Source organism: Lynx canadensis, chromosome D3 (genome assembly GCF_007474595.2).
Source record: "Lynx canadensis isolate LIC74 chromosome D3, mLynCan4.pri.v2, whole genome shotgun sequence".
NCBI classification, from domain to species: Eukaryota; Metazoa; Chordata; class Mammalia; order Carnivora; family Felidae; genus Lynx; species Lynx canadensis.
The window spans coordinates 89932374-89945281 of record NC_044314.2 but is presented as its reverse complement, the minus strand read 5'-3'; the positions used below and the strand labels follow the sequence as shown (position 1 = coordinate 89945281).

The following is a 12908-nucleotide window of genomic DNA, read 5'->3' as shown; positions in this document are numbered from 1 at the left end:
TCCCTGCTCATGCTCTCTCTCTCTCTCAAAAATAAATACACAATAAAAACATAATAAAATAAAAATCTGAATTCCTGTCTCCTGCCCCTCGTACCATTGGTGCCATTCATTTCCCTTATATGTGCACGTACAGAATTGGGTACATTCTTGCTCCTGTTATTTTGAACAGATTTTTCTCTGCTAACATCAATTGAGAGTAAGAAAAGTTAAAAATTTTTATTATACCTTCGAGCCGCGCCTTCCCGCTCGCGTCGCAGCCTCCAATGCCACCGCTGCCTCCGCCATGCCCAACATCGTGCTCCTCAGTGGCAGCTCCCACCAGGACCGGTCCCAGCGCGTGGCCGGCCGCCTGGGCCTGCAGCTGGGCAAGGTGGTCACTGAGAAGTTCAGCAACCAGGAGACCAGCGTCGAGATCGGTGAGAGTGTGTGAGGGGCGAAGATGTCTCTGTCATCCAGAGTGGTTGTGGGGAAGTCAACGACAACCTCCTGGAGCTTCTCATCATGAACGCCTGTAAGGTCGCGTCGCCTTCCAGGGTGACTGCCGTGATCCTGTGTTTTCCGCATGCCCGACAAGACAAAAAGGACAAGAGCCACGCTCCGATTTCTGCGAAACTTACGGCCCATATGCTGTCAGTGGCTGGGGCAGATCACATCATCACCGTGGACCTGCACGCCTCTCACCTCCAGGGATTCTCTGACATCCCGGTGGATAATTTGTACGCAGAGCCCGTGGTCCTGCAGTGGATCCGGGAGAACACTGCCGAGTGGGACAACTGTATCATAGTTTCACCTGACGCCGGGGGAGCCAAGAGGGTCACCTCGATTGCGGACAGGCTGAATGTGGAATTTGCCCTGATTCACAAAGAGAGGAAGAAAGCAAACAAAGTGGACCGGATGGTTCTGGTGGGCGACGTGAAGGACCGCGTGGTCATCCTCGTGGACGACATGGCTGACACGTGTGGCACCATCTGCCACGCCACGGACAAGCTACTCTCAGCTGGAGCCACCAAAGTTTATGCTGTCCTCACACACGGGATCTTCTCTGGGCCAGCTATTTCCAGAATAAATAATGTCGCCTTTAAGGCTGTTGTGGTCACAAACACCATTCCGCAGGAGGACAAAATGAGACACTGTCCCCAGATTCAGGTTACTGATATCTCGATGATCTTGGCAGAGGTGATCTGAAGAACACGCAACGCTGAATCTGTGTCTTACCTGTTCAGCCATGGTCGCTATAGATCCCGGACGTGGGTATTTTGAGGCCACAATTTTCAAGTACATATAATTCCACTGTGGAAGTTCATAGTTTACATATTTTGAGGTTCCCAAAGGTGACTTCAGATTGAAACCTTCTGTGTAAATAATGATAATGCCTATGGACATTTGGGTAAAACTCTGTATGCAGAATTAGCCTTTTGTTTCAGAGTGAATCTTAGAAAATTTGTAACACCCTGAATTTTTATTTTTTTTTTTTAAGTAACCAGATGTCAAATGAACCATTGGGGTTATTGTGCTTAATGTGACCAAATTTTATGTGGCTTAAGATGGCCACGGACACGTTTACCGTCTGATAAACATTAGCCATATCAGAGGCAATGTAGTTTGGTGTCTTTTTTGTTATTGCCACTTCTGAAAAACATGTTACAACTGTCACTTACCTGCAGTGTCACGTTCTGAAATTCCAAAAATTTGAGTTCGGCAACAGATCTGATTGAGAGAGTGTCGAGATAGACCCAGTGAGTGGACTGGTGGTACTCACACTGTGCTCTGGCCATCCCGGGGGGACAGCTCTTTGAGCGGCTCCCGTCCCGCTGTCTTATTTTACGGCCTGGTTTTAGCTCTAGCTTTTACATTGCCTTTTTTCCGAGAATTTCATGTTGTGGGTTTCCACCAAAGCACAGCCTCCCCTAAGCCCCCTCAAACGTACTAGTCTGATCGTTATTTTGTTTTTAACATAATAAAAAGGTGAACTTTTGTGACAGCCACCAAATGCATATTTGAACATTCCATCCTCCATTTTAATTTCCTATGCCTTTGCCTTCTGTAATCAAAAGTAGCAAGTCTCCCAGTCAACTGATTATTTTAACTAAAACTGTTAAATGAACAATGTCGGTAAGGCTGACGAGAAAAGCATAAATAAGTAAGCATTAATTGGTCTATTAAGATCATGTTAACGCGGTGGCAGGTGCCTCTTGGAGGATGTTGTGAGTTTTGTTAGATGCACCTTGGTGCACAACCACCTGAATTTTTCAGCCCCAAAAGAGGAGAATCTGCCTCAGAGACAAAGCCCTGGTTACAGTAACAGTCTCTCCCTCCACTCAATCTCAAAACTCGAAGAGAGGAGACCCTCTGCTCTAGATTCTGCTGGTGGCAAAATCCAATCTTTAAGTCATTAACAGACTTGAACCACAATCTTTAAGCTTTCAGACTTCACTACAGCAGAGGCCAAGATTTAAAAGGATCATTTTGGTCATTGCATTGTGCTGTACCTTAAAAAGGCTTCTGAGAAAACAGTGGTATTACAGCCTGATAGTGTCAGCCCTACGATATGGACTGGCTCTATCTAGGAAGAGTTGACTTGAGATCTGGAAAGAGCCTATTTCGATGTATGTGATTCTTAGTTTCAATAAATGAGTGCTAGCTCTTTCTGGGAATTTCTACGCACAGGCAACTGAAAATGTAGTCATGTGTGCACGTGAGTAGACAGCCTAGGCATACTAGTGTAGACATGTCGACGTGACTGCAAAAAAGTTGATTTAAAGGTAATCATTTCACCTTAAGATGGACTCTAAGATCTAAAACTAGTTTTAAAATCTTCACATAAAAAAAATCTGCGTAGTCATTATCATGAACTGTTTGTTTCTCTCATTTAGCCTCACTTTTTGTTTTCAAGTACTTGTGGTACATTAACTGATTAGGCTAGACTTGGCCATACACAGTGGCAATGTAGTCCTTAACTGTTCGATGGTTTCACTTCAAAAAGGATGATGAAGGTGACCTCAGGAGTGGCCCGATCCCAGAACTTGGGTATCCCTTGCTGCTTGCCTGGAAACATTGAAGTGATGATGAATTGAAGTGATGATGAATTGAAGTGATGATGAATTGAAGTGATGATGAATTGAAGTGACGAATGAATGAGCCCAGTAGATTGGTTCTGTCCAACTCTGCTGAACGGGGCTGGACTCCCAAATATCCAGCCAAAAGGGGAGCCAGAGAAATTCAGAAATACCAAAGCTGCCTATCTTCCAACTTAAATTATATTATTCAACTTACAGACGCTCATATTAGAACTTGCCTTTGTTAGATGTCAACTATGTTCAAGAATATATCATTTGCAGTGCTTGAATTTGTTTAGAATATAGGATTTTAAGATTGTCCAACACTGTACTAAACCACATCAATAAAATCATGCTACTACTTTAAAATTTTTTTATTATACCTTCAAAAAAGCTTTTTTCTGAGAGAAAAAAGTAAACTAAGTAAAATGGCTTAGCAGAGACTCTGAAGGGCTATTCTAGCCCAAAGTCCAACTCAACAGCTATTCCATCTTAATAAAATTGAACTTGGGGCACCTGGGTGGCTCAGTTGGTTAAGCATCTGACACTTGATCTCAGCTCAGGTCATGATCTCATGGTTCCTGAATTCGAGCCCTGCTTCAGGCTCTGTGCTGACAGTGTGGAGCCTGCTTAGAATTCTCTCTTTCCCTCTCTCTCTCTGTCCCTCCCTTTCTCTCACCCACTCTCTCTCTCTCAAAATTAGTATTAAAAAATTGTACTTAATCTTCTTACCCTGAATATTTTTGCTTCTGACCATTCCTGTGGTTTATCCAGTAACGTTTTCTATTTTATAAGTTATGCAAGAATCAATATTTTATAAGTTATGCAATTTCTTTCTTTTATAAGTTATGCAAGAATCAATATTTTATGAGCTATGTGATTTCTTTCTTCTTTGCCACTGATTTACAGCCACTGTGTTTTCCCTAACAACAGCTCAATCTTGGAATTGCCATTTCCTTTTGTGATTTGTATGTGTGTTTGTGTGTGCATGTGTGTTCGCACCCAGGCCAGTTACGTTCCTCCCTCCACTGTGCATCCTGTGGATGTTTGAATTTTTTTAAAGTATTTATTTATTTTTGAGAGAAAGAGAAAGAGAGAGAGAGACAGAGAGCGAGAGAGAGAAAGAGAGAGAGAGAGAGAGAGAGAGAGAGAGAGAGAGAGAACATGAGCAGGGAAGGGGCAGAGAGAGAGGGAGACACAGAATCCCAAGCAAGCTTTAGGCTCTGAACTGCCAGCACAGACCCCGACACAAAGTTCAAACTCATGAGCTGTGAGATCATGACCTGAGCTGAAGTCGGACACTTAACCGACTGAACCTCCCAGATGCCCTGGATGTTTTGTTTCTACCACAAAACTAATTGTGAACATCTCACTTGTCATCAGATAGATGGATGTCTACATACTGTCAAATTGGAATATCATCTATTTATTTCTTTTTACTTTTATTCACACAACTGGCAAGCATCATCTGCAGCTGTTTCCTTGACAATTCCTTTTCTGTACATAGAAACACTATTTTTAGATGTCACATTGGGTGCAAAAAAATTGATACTCATAGTGCTTCATAAATAGAGCTAGAAGTAGTTTCAGAGATTGGACCCACCCAAGAAGGGCCCCTATTAGTTCCCCCATGAAGCTATAATGACCAGAGGAAACACAATAAACATGTTTGTGATGGCAACATTTCCCCAAAATTCATGTGGGAAAAAAGTTTCATGTAAAACTTATTAAATAGCACTCTTTTATTGACACTCATATATTAAGTGAAGCCTCTTGTATAATTCAAGCTATTCTAAATAAGGAAAACTAGAAAAGATAAAGTAGGGATATGAATTTACACACTGCCCCTGAACACTGATGTGAGGGTAGGTGGAGAAAATGAACGTGCAGCATGGATACTCAGTCAATGGAAAGAGGTGACAAGGCCCAGGTAATGAAACTTGTATGACAATCAAACAGATCTTGAAGAGAGGACTAGATTTTTCCCTAGTCATGTTTCTAAAAGAGTAGTTGACTATGGAAGGTCTTCTGGGAGCCGCCGTTGAGAAGGAAGTTCCTCTCCTCGAACTGCAGCCCCCTATCTATCATGGTTGTGCGCTGCTCCGACGGGAGGGTGATGTCCACGGGGTTTTCCAGAAGTTCTACTTCATTCCCAAGCCAGACCCAGTCATGGGAATGGGGGATGTTGCCTTGTTCGTTCACAGCAAAACTTTTCTGTCTGTATTTCCAAGCAAATGCCACACAGTTGATTAAGACCAAAATGGCCAAGCAGAAGACACAGAGCAGAGCGTACGTGCTGATCTCCAAGTCAGTTAACCCCCTTGAGGTCACTGTAAGGTCACTGGGATTATTGGGTTCCGGTAACTTCCCTTGAGTGGGGAGGCTTGTGAAGGCGTCTGGACCGCCACTCTTGAGCAACTTCTTATCCTTTCCTTCCAGGGGGTACTGTGGGGTTGTGCTTCTGTTGCTACGTTCCTCCTGGCCAACAGAGGCGCCATGTTGGAACCACTCCTGAACCGCTCTCTCCTGGTTTCCTTCACGCTGTATGGAATTACCGAAGTGGTCTTTGTATTCCCGACTGATGCCCTCGATATCGTTGGTGCCTCCTAGGTGCTCATCAACATTTGGTTCAAATTTGACCTTGACATTTCCTTTACCCACGGCAAGAACACTCTTCCTCTTGGTCTTCTGACAGGGTTCGCTAATCATCATCTCTAATTTAATCAAGGGACCTTGCCCTTCACCCTGTGCAACCACAACCGGCCATTGGGACTGAAGGTTTGCGTGGACAGACACCACCATTTCATCCAATGATGACACAGTGACTGAAAAATCCTTGGGATCATCAATGTCTAAGGGTGTCACCGAACCATCACTGAATAAAATCCAACAACTAAGAAAAATGAAATTAAGGCATTATGTTATAATTCATCTCCTTCAAATGTGTAAACATGTACACAGATTTATAAATCACACATGTGGTTTCCTATGACAGATGTTTTCAATACGAAGCAGAGAAGAATAAATATGTTTTAAAATCTGAATCACTTGCTGTCATACATCAAACTGGCGTAAATAATGGGCTGTAACCGTACGGGTGTGAGGAGCAAATGTGTAGACCGTGGTGAATGCAGTGCTGTGTATATTAACGTATTGAATGTTGTGTAACAGAATTTGATTCTGAAGTCTCCAAAGAGTTTGAAAGACCACGTGATGCATCTGAATCAATTTCAGGTGCAGCTAATCAGGCTCAAGATAATGTCACTTCAAGCATTCTTTATTAGGAAGGCATGCTCATTTGAAGTATCTGTGAAACGATGTCGTGTGGGGACGGGCATGCTTGAAAGACACAGTGACCTTGATATAATTCAACTGGATTTGCTACAAGTTTAAAGACAGAGCAGAGGTTTAAAGTTGCCCGTAATTATTATAAACCAACAGATGTCTGGTGTCCATTAGCCATACTTGTTTAAGTAGCAGAAATAGAATTTGCAAGTATTGATGAGTACTTATTTTGGAAAAGTGAGTACATGTGATCCTTAGGTTATGGTCTATCAGTAGTGCTCCCTGCCCCCTCATCACAGATAACCAGCTGCGAAGTGGTATTTGGACACATGGTCAGTGTGTAAAATTGTGGACGATTTATCCAAAGTCCTGAACACTTTTCTCAGAGATGAGACAGACTGCATAGAAAGCAGGAAGGAGTTTCAAGGACCTGTCCTAGACACAAGTGCTCTACTGATGTCCTCTGCAGATGCGCAGGGGAGGGAAGTGGTCTCAAACGACCGGGGACAAAAGGACTCTGGGATCCCACCTGCTGCGGGGCTCGAAGAACGTCCTGGGCAGCCACCATCGAGACGATGGCTCTTTTGTCCGCTCTGTGAGGCTTCAGGGCAAGGGACAAGCCAGCCACCAGCTGCACGCCCAGGTCGGCGATGGTGACGCGGTCAGCCAGGACGATCACCGTCTTCTCGGCCAGGATGGAGTCAGAGAGCGGGGAGAGGACCTTCAAAGGAAGCGACCAAGCTCCAGTGTGTGTTCCACACATTATTAATGAGGGGAAAAAAGGAAAGAAACCGGTAAAATGCCTGCAAAAGAAAGTGGGGCTTTGTAAGCAGGTGGCTGCCTTATTTTCAGGCATTTCTTTGTCGCCATCCTTTAAACCCTGAAGTGTGTTCTCAGTGCTAAATGAGTTTCTGGAAACTAGGAACGAGCTCAGCCCAAGAAAGCCAAACCCTGCCCTTCCCTTTATTCGGCTGTGATGACAGATGCGGGTGAAGTCACCTGCCACATGAGCAGGAAACATTCCTCCCAGGGACGATAGAGCTGTGGTATCAGAACAACCCCTTTTGGGGGTGACTGCTATCTTTTTTGACCCCTGTGAAACACTGTTCTCTAAACGCAAGGATTATCAGAAACTTTGCTCTTTGAAATCCTGTCGTCAGGCAGGATGAGTCCCTCTCTTGCCTGGAGGACCTAAGTCACTTTGATGCAGAGAAGCAAGTCTGATTTCCAACACCAGTGCAGGATTTCAGAAAATGGGTTTCTGAACCTATCATTCCCCGCGTATGTGAGTTCTGCGTTTCGCTAGCCAGCAGGACCCTGGGTCCGCTGCACGGTCCAGAGTGATGCCGGCAGCCCTGTGTGCCTGGAGCTACCCACTTTCTGCTTGATTAGAGCCTTGCCTGCCCTCAGCCCTTGCCAGCTTCCTTTCAGAATCTATCTCTTTTGAATGATAATGTTTCCCACATTTCCTGTGTGTGTTGTCTCCCCAAGAGCAGTAGGTCAGTAAACCTGACTTTTTCAGACAACAGATTTGCACCTGGTGATCTTAGGACAGACAGATGGTCTTGGGCTAGGACAATTCACTGAAATGCCTATGGCATAGAAGAACATTTTTTAATGTTCAGTTGCAACCCCGTCAGTGAAAAGGAATTATAAATAGATCAACCTAATACATTTTACTTCCTTTGATTTATACAAGGTTAGTCAGTTATTTTCTCCAAAGACCTTGATTTCATTTAGTGATGATGCCCCCCAAATTAAAGAATATTATCTCCCTGCTGGCGTTGGCCCATTACAGCACAGAAAATGCGACATTTTCCTCAAAATGAATGGTTACATTTTGACAATCTTTTCCCTAAAAATATTTAGAGAAATGGCGTCTTGCCTTCTTCCCCCATTTCATTCTTTCTCTTTCTCTTTGGGTAGTTGGATGTTTATCAGACAACAATTGCAGAGCCTTGTGGCATCACTGAGCTTGCTGAGAAAATTCTGTGGAAAAAGGAATCGTCATGGCCTTAAAAAGTCATTTCACCTCATAAAGCATCAATTTGCAACCAGAGTGTTTCAGACCTAGACTAATGTAGTATCAATAAACCAGCGTTTGCAAAATCACGTTTGGGCAAACCCTAAATTGGGGTGTGATACGGAATATTTAAACACTTTGTAAAGATAATGATCCACTGCATAATCTCTTCACAGCCATCCTATTAAAATAACTAAGAAACATCTTCAATAATAGTCTAAGAAAAGAGAAAGCATAGTGTGATGGAACACGTAGCTACCTGTACATACATGTGACGAACAAAAAGTGTCCCGACTTTGCCAAGCGTCCTGTGGTTGACAGCCGCTAATACCAGGGAAAGAAGGTTGCTTCCATGAAGTGTGTCTTAACTTAGCATCCACTGGGGAAAGGGAGAGATATTTGATCTCAAGAGTTTCTCTAGAACACTATGGGGGGTTCTTCAAAAACTAAAAATAGAACCATCCTATCAGCCAGCAATTGCACTACTGGTATTTACCCAAAGAATACAAAAATACAGATTTGAGGGAGCACATGTACCCTGATGGTGATAGCAGCACTATCAACAATAGCCGAACTATAGAGAGAGCCCAATGTCCACTGACGGATGAATGGATAAAGGAGATGCGGTACATATACAAGGGAGTGTTACTCAGCCATCAAAAAGAATGAGATCTTGCTATTTTCAATGACGTGAATGGAGCTGGAATGTATTATGCCAAGCGAGATAAGTCAGTCAGAGAAAGACAAATACCATAAGATTTCACTCGTGTGGAATTTAAGAAACGAAACAGATGAACATATGGGAAGGAGGGGAGAGAAGAGAGGGAAATAAACCACAAGAGACTCTTAAAGACAGAGAACACATTGAAGGTTGATGGAGGGAAGTGGGTGGGGGTTGGGCTAGATGAGTGATGGGTATTAAGGAGGGCGCTTGTTGAGATGAACACAATGTCTTATGTAAGTGATGAGTCACTGAATTCTACTCCTGAAACCAGTATTGCCCTGCGCGCTAACTAGAATTTAAATACAAATCAGAAGGAGCATGACCCACATTAGGGATGTTTGAAATATCCTCAATTTTCCAGAAAGTGTGGGACTGTGGTCATGAAATGTCAATGTCAGGACGTGGCTCTCTCCTGGCCAAACGTGTGTGTCCACAGATTCACCTACAACATCTTCAGCCATCCGGCATCTGGCACAGAACTTTGCCAGAATTGTGGCTTCATGCTCAGAACGCAGGAAACAAAGACATCATCTCGTGCTTCCAGCTTGTTTTCGCTCAAGTGCAGGATCCACCCAGCCGGAGAAACAGTTCCAGAACTTTGCTGCACTGTGGAATCGCCTGGGGGTGATCCTACTGCCCAGTTTCAGCCCACAGCAATGTAATCAGAGTGTCTTGAGGTTAGAGCCAGGCATCCATATATTTCAAAGAGCCCCTGGCGATTCCAATGGGCAGCAGTTTGGGAAGCAGTAGTTTGAGCTCCAAATGTAACAGAACTAGCCCCTGTTCCACACTAACTTAGACAAGCCATGTGCGTGCTCTGATCCTCATTTTCCTCACCTGGGAAATTGGGGGTGCCCATCTCTGCTGTGGTTGTAGCAGGAGGGGGAACAAACCATGCCATGTTGTTTGACCTGAGGCCAGCTTACAATGGAATATGGCTTGGCAATGAGAAAGAATGAAATCCTGCCATTTCCTTCAGTGGACGGAACTGGAGGGTGTTATGCTAAGTGAAGTAAGTCAGGCAGAGAAAGACGGATACCATATGTTTGCACTCTTATGTGAATCCTGAGAAAGTTACGACCATGGGGGAGGGGAAGGGAAAAAAGTTAGGGAGAGAGTCAAACCATAAGAGACTCTTAAAAACTGAGAATAAACTGAGGGTTGATGGGGGGTGGGAGGGAAGGGAGGGTAGGTGATGGGCATTGAGGAGGGCACCTGTTGGGATGAGCACTGGGTTGCAGGGAAACCGGTTTGACAATAAATTGTATTTTAAAAAATAGAATTGGGGCGCCTGGGTGGCTCAGTCGGTTGAGCGTCCGACTTCAGCTCAGGTCACGATCTCACGGTTCGTGAGTTCGAGCCCCGCGTCAGGCTCTGGGCTGATGGCTCGAGCTTCCGATTCTGTGTCTCCCTCTCTCTCTGCCCCTCCCCCATTCATGCTCTGTCTCTCTCTCTGTCTCAAAAATAAACATTAAAAAAAAATAAAATTTAAGAGATGGTGTTATTAACGTCTCAAGGACAGGTGTGAGTGGGGACCTCACAGAGGTCAGCTTGGGCTCCAGGAGAGGCGGGAGATAGGACGGCTGGGAACCTGTGCGGTTGAAAGGGGCTCATTATGAATAACAAACACCCATTCTGCCTTTATGACTCTCAGCCTAGGACAGAAGATCAACGATTATAACAAAAGATGCTCAAAATCGCTCTCATCACTTAGAAAATCCCAAGGGTCTTGGGGCTGTGAGCCAGGAACCAAACACAAAGACCAAAACACAGATCTGTTGTAATTCACAATATCACAGGCAGCGTCCAGCATGGCATCGGCTCCTGGGGCAACATTAGAGGCCACCATCACTGCTATGCCTTCGCACATTTACTTGGTTTCCAGCCACAGACCTACTTCCGGTCGCCCATGGTCTCCCAGAGGGACATCGGCCGCCACCTAGCGTGCACGGCCCTGCATCCTTCCGTCACTAAGAAGGACTCCTCTTCTATCATTTCAGTCTGCACGGCTGCCAAGCAGGGAGAGAAGCGAAGCGGCCATTAGCAGCCCACACTGTCTTGTCAAATAATAGCATCCACTTAAGTGGCTGTTAGACTTCATGGGACATAAACGCTTTCCTCTCTAATCCACTTCCTGTTTACCCATAGAATAGGCACTTCGTCTCCTCATTTCAGCTTCTCTTCTGCCTCGAAAATCAGATACTCAGCCCCAGGCAGTTATCGGCTCCCTCATTATGCCCCCATGCTGGGGGATTCATTGCCTCAGAAACGCCTGATTCCATGAGCTGATAGCTATTTCTGAAGTCAAAACAAAACAACAAATATCACTTATTTACAATGATATTTGGGAAAGTTTTCTTCTTTCTCCCTCCAGAGTGTTTATACTGGCTGTCTCTTGATAGACTCGGCTACACCTGCTACGGAAGAGCTATGATAAAAGCAAATTTATGTCGCTGCTTTTTGTTTGGTTTGGTTTTGTTAGCAACCAAGTCCGCTGCTTGAACGTGGGCCCCCGTGTCTCTTGAAAGTAAATACTCCCCACCAGGGCCATTCTCCCAGGCCATGTAGATCACCACTCTCCCATGGGGGAGGTGTGCCTGTAAACCCCACCCCCCAACAATCTGCAGGGCAGACAGGGACCCCACCTGCTGATATCAACGGGGCAGATGGAAAGCATTCACCGCAAGTTTCAAGTTTGTCCCTGGCCACCTAAGTTCAGTCCAGGATCTGAGAAAGGATTCACAAGTTGACTTTTAAATGTTCCATTAGTGACCATCGAAAAGGCCAAAGCAAACCCAGCCTAAAACAGGAAACTTCTCTCATCCTGAAAAGCAGGGAGTGTCGGGTCATGATTTTTCTCCAGAAGTTCTGCCCCACCCACCACCCTGGCAGTTTCACTGAGAGAAATTGGTCTCCAGGAAGGTGGTATTTCTGCAGATGTTCTGTCTACAGGCAGCCGTGTTCTTCCTGAGGTCAAGGGCAGCCCCCTCTGGCTAGAGCCTCCTGAACCATCATGAGACCCGCCCCCACCGCCTCAGGTGCAGGGCCCTGGGATGCGCACGCACCCTGCAGGTGGAGGGCGGCCATGTCCCCCCTTAGAGGAGTGTCCCTGGCTTCTCTCCACTGCCTCCCAGACGTGGGTCTCTACCTGACCCTCCCCGGCCCCAGCAACGACAGATATTTACATGTGTGTTCATACGTGTAGCATGTCTGCCCTTTGCCGCACACTTTTCTAACCCCACTCATTGCTTTTCTGGTACTTCTCCGGAATCTTTTGGTTTCTAATATCATTTGCCATTACAAGGAGCCCGACTTCTTAGAGGTATGAATAATTCTAGACGGGGGCAGACAGTGCAGTCGCCCCCCTGATCCAAAGTTTCACTCACCTGTGGACAACTGTGGTCGGAAGCAGATGGTCCTCCTTCTGACTTACCGTCATACGGTCAAGAGTTGCCTAACTCCAGGTCGCAGTGCCTATGCCATTCAGCTCATGACCTGGGCAAAGCACCTCGGGTGGTCACAGGACGGGGGTTGGGCAAAGCACCTGGGGTGGTCACAGGAGGGGTTGTGCTGGTTAGACACTCTGTGTGCATGTTTAATATACATATATAGTCACTATATATACAAATACACAACGTAATATATAGTGATATATATTATGTATAGTAATATAGTATTTGGCTATACATATATACTATATATACTGTAAGACTATACAGATATGCTCTGTAGAGTATAATACTAATAATATATTAGTATGTACGTATACGTACGTATATGTATACACATATAATGTGTATATTATACTACAATACAGTAT

At 44.9% G+C, this 12908-nt stretch overlaps 2 protein-coding genes across 2 annotated transcripts; one reads left to right on the top strand and one right to left on the bottom strand.

The window, feature by feature from the left end:
• Positions 1-557: 557 nt before the first annotated feature.
• On the top strand, positions 558-1203 carry LOC115528450 (ribose-phosphate pyrophosphokinase 2-like). Its single transcript, XM_032595403.1, has one exon. The coding sequence runs from the start codon at positions 625-627 to the stop codon at positions 1183-1185; it is 561 nt and encodes a 186-aa protein (XP_032451294.1). The 5' UTR covers positions 558-624; the 3' UTR covers positions 1186-1203.
• Positions 1204-5054: 3851 nt separating this feature from the next.
• On the bottom strand, positions 5055-12527 carry LOC115528071 (transmembrane protein 132B-like). Its single transcript, XM_030335847.1, has 3 exons — positions 12522-12527; positions 6867-7062; positions 5055-5959 (listed from the first exon to the last, which is right to left on the bottom strand). The coding sequence occupies exons 1-3, from the start codon at positions 12525-12527 to the stop codon at positions 5055-5057; spliced, it is 1107 nt and encodes a 368-aa protein (XP_030191707.1).
• Positions 12528-12908: the final 381 nt, after the last annotated feature.

Excerpts from the sequence above, each read along its gene's own strand:
- LOC115528450 (XM_032595403.1), top strand. The coding sequence starts at position 625 with ATGCTGTCAGTGGCTGGGGCAGATCACATCATCACCGTGGACCTGCAC.
- LOC115528071 (XM_030335847.1), bottom strand. Across the intron at positions 5,960-6,866 it reads TCGAGCCCCGCAGCAGGTGG|TTTTTCTTAGTTGTTGGATT; the intron begins GATCCCAGAGTC and ends GCCTTAATTTCA.